The following is a 7,236-nucleotide window of genomic DNA, read 5'->3' as shown; positions in this document are numbered from 1 at the left end:
ATTTGAAAACTGCCTATTGATGTCATTTGTTCATTGTTTGTTATTGCTTGAGGTTTTTCTCTGTTTGGGAATTTTTTTTTAATTCCTTGCATATTCTTCTTTTTACCCCCCTTTTCTGATGTTTTCTCTGGTTCTGTTGCTTATTTACTATGCAGAAATTCAAAATTTGATAAAGCTTGATTTTGTCAACTTCATGTCTTGTTTCTTTTAGACTCATACCCAAACTTTATTTGCCTAGAACAATGCAGACTAGACTGCTTCAGTGGACAGTGGTAGGTTTGAACACCATGCAAGAGACCCAGGTTAAAGCATGTCTACCTTGAACTCACTTTCTCCAATGTAGAGCTCACTTAAGTCTGGATCATTTTTCCATGTGTATAACCTGCTAACTTTGAGGGATAAGTATCATGGCCCAGGATACCCATTCCTCTCATTGCCTAGTTTTTCTCTTCTCTGGGGTCCAGGGGTCATCATTAGCTCTACCTTGTTCTAAACTATTCTAGGAAAATATCTTACCAGTTTATAGTTTTTGTAGGTTTTCTGAGCTCCACCTTTTTGTTGATGTGTTTCTCCTAAACTCACTCTCAAGAGATTGTTCCTGCTTTCTCCTTAGATTTAGCTAAAGACTAAGGAAGCAGTCTACTCCCACTCCCAGGGGACGCACTTCAAAGATGTTATGTATAATCCTGCACATTTAAGAAGACCCCAGATGACAAAAATGAGCTCACTCCTCTAAAACCTATACGCCAGGTTAGAGTTTGCATATAGAGGTGGGGGACATCTTTTCCCATCTGGACGAAATACAAACATTAAGTTACAAAAAACAAGACAATAAATTTCACACTGTGTAACATTCCACTGGATAGCAATTAGGAGGTGCTAGGCAGATTCTAAATGTCTTGGTTTACAGCACTGCTGTAACATTTAAAGAATGAAAGCAGTTTAGACACCACTACGACCAAGGAAGAGATTTCTAACATTGCTCATGAAATGCTACATCATTTTTAGTAATTAGATTTTTTTGCTTCAAAATAAATGAACCATGGCAGTTTTTATTTATTTATTTATTTTTATTCAGTACCATCTACCTATGGTGACATGAAAAAGAGCATTGTTCAATGATTAACAGAAAAGACTCATCTTTTGTTTTGAGGATTCAGTGTTGTAAATTTGAGTTGAGGGTTTCAAATAGATTCTAGAATTGAGAATTGAGGCTAAGGCCTCAATTACAGAATAATCGTATGTAAATAATTCGACAAAATTAATGGTACCATGCAAGTGAATTACTAGATGAATATATTTCACACAAATGAAATCAATGAGATTATTATTTCAACAATCTCTATATACAATTAAAATGAAGCTAAACATTAGCTATATGTTTCTTTAAAGCTTCACAAAATCAATAAAAACATTTTTTTACAAGTAGCTTATTTTATAAGATGTACTATTTGAACAGCTAGCTCTCTAAGAAGTATAATGCTTTTATTTTGATTTGGAAGAACGTATTACATTTTCAGGATACTGCCATTATTTTTTTCTAGTTTTAATAAATTTTACATATATTAACAGAGAAAATATTTAAAAACTATGTGTTTGTGTCTCACAGAGTATAAAAAATCTTCAAACATATATATGCAAGTCACACATTTTCTCATTTAATCCTCAATAATTTGGAGACATAAGCATTTTTAGTCAATCATTTAAAGAAACTAAGTTTTAGGCACACCAAGTGGGATGGCCAAGAATGCTTAGAGCCAAGCACAGCAAGTAGCTTGCTCATTCCATTTCATTGTGTATGATTGTCTGATCAAAACATAAGAATAAAAAATATACAACTTCCAAAAGCTTCTATGGTGATATTTTAGGTGATTTACATAGTTTTTCTTTTCACACTTTTTCAAACTTCTCATGAAAGGACTCAGACAATTGTTCAAATGCTAAAACAACGTTGTCATCTTCATTTTCACACAGTTCACGTAAGGAGACACTGCAATTAGAAGAATACATATATATATACTATTAGTCAACTAAGGGTCGTGAGTATTATTTTAAAAAAGACTGTCCTGTAAAGAGATGAAATATTATTAGCAAATTATAAGGAATACTTATAAGAAACAAATCCATTAACCAAATAATGTATGTACAAACAAATATGAAAGAAAAAGGAAAATAAGACAAGGAGTTTTGTGCAGTGCCTTTATTACCAAAGGGTCATTGAAAGGCTACCAAATTCTATGCCCTTGGATCCTTGCTCCCTTAAATAGTACAACAAAATTTCTTTTCTCTGTATATCTTGTGGAAATACTTTGTGGGGCTTTGTTGTTGTTTTCTTGTTGTTTGGTTTTTTGTTTTTGTTTTGTTTTGTTTTGCTGCTATTGCATTTATAAAATACTGTAATTCACAATAGAGAAGAAAAGTTTTCTTTATTTTCCCAGGTAGGTGAGAAAAAAATGAAAGTGGGATGCGGCCAGTAGAATAATGGTCCTCATCTAATTCAGATGTCCTCACCTAAATCCCCAGAAACCTGTAATCATGTTATACTCCATGTCAATGCGGAATTACATCACAGAAGAGGCCACAGGTAATAGTTAATCTTGAATGCAGGGGGTTATTCTGGGTCCTCTAGGTGGAGCCAATGGACTTCTCCAGAGTGCTCATGGTGTGAGGAAAGTGAGACCTGATGTCAGGGGGTGGAATGTGGACACTTGATACACAGTCTCAGCTCTCTCCACTGAACATCCCTGACCTCAAAGCCATAAGCAAATAGTGAGCAGGGAACCCCTAAAATGATGCAGACAAGCCTTAAAAATTGGGAAAGAGACAAGGTTTTCCACCAGAGTGTCCAGAATCCCAGTTTTACACAGTGGAACACACTTTTGACTTTTGACCTCCAGAACGGTAAGATGATGCATTTAAATAGATTTATATCATTAGGTGACAACTCGTTACATCAGCATTAAGAAACTGGTACAAATGTGTGAAGAAAGGAAGAAGAAACACCACACTGAACAGTTTGTAGAGTAGCCTTGGCTGAGATCAAGCACAATCTGACATCTTATTTGCCTTTCATTGTTTAATATTTTGCCCTTACTAGAGATCCATCTTTCCTGGGTCTTTACTCATCAACAAACTGAAATCTTTATCAGCAACATTAATTTAGTTCTCCTCAGTTACAGACTAATCACTGTGATGATGTCCTCTGATATCCACAACATAAATAAATTCTAACTATTTTTGTACATAACCACAAATGTCACTTTCATAATGTAGTGTGTGCGCGTGTGTGTGTGTGTGTGTGTGTGTGTGTGTGTGTGTGTGTGTGTGTGTGTGAAAGAGACAGAGGGAAAGAGAGAGATTCATAATTTAAACCTTGGTCATCTTTACCCAGTATATGAACTTCAGTATCAATGTTTCAATTACAAGTATTTGTGGAGTTAATATCCCGTATCATTACTCTGTTTCCTTAGTTCAGACCTTCATTCATTTCTGACCACCCTCACTGTTGCACACTCTGAGACAATCTGACACATCTCCACCACATAGAAAGACTGTAGATCTACGCCACCCTCGCATTCACTGCTCTGTGTCCATGATGCTCAAAATATGCAGACCTAATTCTAAAATGTAACACCGAATTATCTTCCTGAATCAGACTCAGATTTCTCAGGAACCATAAACTAAACTAAGTCTTTCTTCTTTCTATAAGTTGCCTTGTTCACAGTGTCTTATCACAGCAACAGAAAAGTTGCTAATACAAGGATTATAAGAGCAGAAGTTAAAAATCCTTGTACCTCAAATGTTTAAAAGTATCTCAAACCAATGATCCAGCCACGTTGGTTAAATGAATGAATTAATTAATGTTTTTTTTTCTTTTTCAGCCTGGCTTTGGACTTAACTCTAGTATCTCTGGAGGCTACTGAGTTACTCTTAAAATTATACTTTGGATAACTATGTGCCACCTCACCTAGAGATGCTATAGATCAGTGATCTGAATTTGGGGGTCATATATTAGATATTCTGCATATCAAATATTTACATTATGACTCATAATAGTAGCAAAATTACACTTATGACGTAGCAATGGCATAATTGTGTGGTTGGGGTTCACCACAACATGAGAAAGTGTAATACAGGGTCACAGCACTAGGCAGGTTGAGAACCACTGCTAAGGATGAACAAAGCTATTCCCTCTGCTCTTGTATGCCTCAATTTCACACCATGTGTGTATATGTGTCTAATTCAGCTCTTATCAAGGATATAAAACAAATAATTGCTTATTAAGGATGTAATAATGATAATATTTATGATCACTTTTAATATATCTGTGATAAAATAAAGAACCCCTGTTAAAGTGTTGACCTGAGGGACTGGGTTGATGATCATTTAACTAGGTGACATTATATGACCAATAGAACCTAAGGATGGGATGTTCATATAAAGTTTAATATTGCTTGTGATTAACTGGGCTTGTTGCAGATCAAATCAGGAAGTAGCTATGCACTGACAGTCAGAAAAACCCCATAGAAAAATATAGGTTTTAGCAAGATACTCAAATGAAGCACATGATATAACCTGGAGACCTGATGGTACATCGGAAACATTGTGTGTTTAACAAGATTTTTCAATTGAGACCACTGGGAATATCAGGATATGTTATTAGTAATGCTCTGAACTAGTTTCCTGTTAGTGTTAGTGCCTGATCCTGAGACTCTCTCTAGACAGACCTTAATCTCCAAAGTAATATGTAATTAATTGTATTAGAGAACATAACCAAGAGGTTGTTCAGATGGGGATTTATAAGCCCTCTAAGACGTGGAAATGAATGGTATGTGACAGGCTGCATGATACTTTTCCATACTCGGATCATGAAAAAATTACAATTAAATTTCTGAAAAATAGGAAACATGTAACATACCTGATAGATTTAATGGTAAGGTAAAAATCTTTCAACAAATGGTAAGCTTCCCCTTGATGTATCCTAAACAACAGAAAAAGTGAAATTAATGACACAAAATTATTTAGTATTATTAATTATACCCCCAAATTATAGCTGTCTTAGCCATGATAACATAAGCAGTTTCCTATGTTTGTTTGTTTACTTGTTTGTTTGGGGTTTGGAGGTTTTTCGTTTCTTGGTTTTTGTGTTTTTTAAGTGGGTGGCTCACAACTGGTCAGAGTCCTGAGGATAAGTGACTGCTGAGCACTAATACCTATTTGGAACATCTGTGTCACCTCACCAAAGCAGGACATCACAGAAGAGGAGACAAGAAGAACAAGAGCTGGAAGTGAGGGGAGTGCTGTGAAATGCCAGCTTTAGGGCATGGCGTGATTCATGACTCCCAGCAGCTGAGGTCGCCTGCACAGGGTCTGTGCAAGAGAGGGACCATTAACACGATGGCATGGATAAGAGGTAGATAGGCTCATAGGGTCGGCGAGCTGAAGAAGGGAGAGTTGTTTTTCTTCCGAATTGTAGTCACTTGTGGGCCCCTGTGCTCCACACTCATGCAGTCAGCCCTCATATAACTCAGTGGGTCACAAAATGAAAGAAAACAAAATTCGATGACTCCAAAATGAGAGGATGATTTGCCAGGCTTTAGGGGTACAATTGGGAAGAGATAAACGATGTGGATGAAGTGTAGTCATGTTGTTTGATATACAATTATAAGATTATCAATGATTAAGTTTAAAAAACAAAAAATATTATTTGCTAACAAAACAACTACTTTCTTGACAATAATAAATCAAGTTGAATAGACAAGAGTGTTCTAGGAGTGTTTTCTGAGTACTATCAAACTTTTTATATCTTAAGTATTGTTCAAATTTTTATATCACATGTAGTATATTTAATTCATTACTGTATTTGGCTCTAGATGTATGTGTTTCTCTAAACATAAATATCTAATGTACTTGGCATAACTAATTATTTCTTGAAGTTATCAAGAGAGACGATACCTATTTACCAGTTCAAACCTCAGAAGGGATTCTTGCTTACAGAAGTCAAGTGCAAATGTGTTATGTGGCAGTTTTCTTCCTTGACTGTCCAACTTTTGTGTCCACAGCACAGTAATTATATACTGAGTGACCTAAATACTGTTTGGTTTTTCTTATAGAATTGGCTTCCCTGGCAACAAACTAAAATAACGGTCTCAGATTCAGATATTAAAATTAGATACTTTATATTCTCTCAGGTCTTAAGCAATACCAGATTGCTACTTGTCATTAAAATACCAAATGATGCTTACATAGAACTCTAATAAATATAAAGATATATTATATTTGAATATTCACAAATATACATTTTGAATATATATTTAGGTTAAGTCAGTTGGTATCAATGCCAAAATTTTGCTGACAAACTAGAAATAAAATAGTATAGTATTTCATCATCTTTGTCATCAGTCTGGAAGTGAAAATCTAACATACTTGGCAGGGTTAACCATTTCTTGGAATTATCAGGAAAGAACATACCTATTGTCCTGTTCCAATCCCACAAGGGATCCATGCTTATAGAAGTCAAGTGCATATGCATTAAGTGGCAATTTTCTTCCTGTACTATCGAATCTGTGTGGCCACAGCACTGGGGCTTGAGTGTGATTGATACCAATTGTGTGTAGAACGACCTAGAAATAGAATTTTTGAATGGTTATTCACAAGAAGAGAAGACCTTTAACTTGGAACTTGTAGTCATTTCATCTTCATCAATGCTCTTCAAGAACACTCTGTTGGTAGAAGAGCAGCTGCCTTCTGCACACACTGAGGCAGAGCATCCTGGGGCATGGATTAACTCCACCTGTGAAGAGCATTGTCCCCAGAGCATGTCAATGGCAAGTCCACCAGCCTTGCTGGAATAGAACAACACTGACTAGGGAAAAAAAAGTTAATTAAAAATTTTTCACATCTCCTTAACAATTCAGAGATTACCTTTGCAAATGCAGTTTCACAGAGCAGGAAGCCTTCAAGTCACAAGAGAATATTTGACTGAACAAACATACTGATTTTCCGAATCAACATCCAGATTTTAAAAAAATGTAGAGAGAGGGTAGAAGAAAAACAATAAAAAAGAGAAGAAAGCAAACAATCAGTTTTCTGTCTGTGTTCTATGAACTATCTACCTCATGGAAACAACAGGAGTTCTGATATATACCAAGCTATGTGACTTAACATAGATAAAAATTACGGGTTAATTTAAGAGCTAGTTAGAAATAAGCCTGGATGATAGGCCAAATAATTTAT

The 7,236-nt window shown here is 35.5% G+C and overlaps 1 protein-coding gene across 1 annotated transcript in view; it reads right to left on the bottom strand.

Moving 5' to 3' along the window:
- Positions 1–1,075: 1,075 nt before the first annotated feature.
- Positions 1,076–7,236, bottom strand: part of LOC142857842 (putative ATP-dependent RNA helicase DDX60) — a 90,106-nt gene continuing 83,945 nt past the window's right edge. The window contains exons 36-38 of the mRNA XM_075986864.1: positions 6,472–6,623; positions 4,919–4,981; positions 1,076–1,990 (exon numbers count right to left, since the gene is read on the bottom strand). Of these exons, the coding sequence (XP_075842979.1) occupies positions 1,891–1,990; positions 4,919–4,981; positions 6,472–6,623 (315 nt within the window). The 3' untranslated portion in view covers positions 1,076–1,890. The remainder of the gene's footprint in view (positions 1,991–4,918; positions 4,982–6,471; positions 6,624–7,236) is intronic.

The sequence above is a fragment of the Microtus pennsylvanicus genome, chromosome 9 (assembly GCF_037038515.1).
Source record: "Microtus pennsylvanicus isolate mMicPen1 chromosome 9, mMicPen1.hap1, whole genome shotgun sequence".
NCBI lineage: Eukaryota > Metazoa > Chordata > Mammalia > Rodentia > Cricetidae > Microtus > Microtus pennsylvanicus.
The sequence above is the reverse complement of the archived record's forward strand: the minus strand, read 5'-3'. Positions and strand labels throughout refer to the sequence as shown.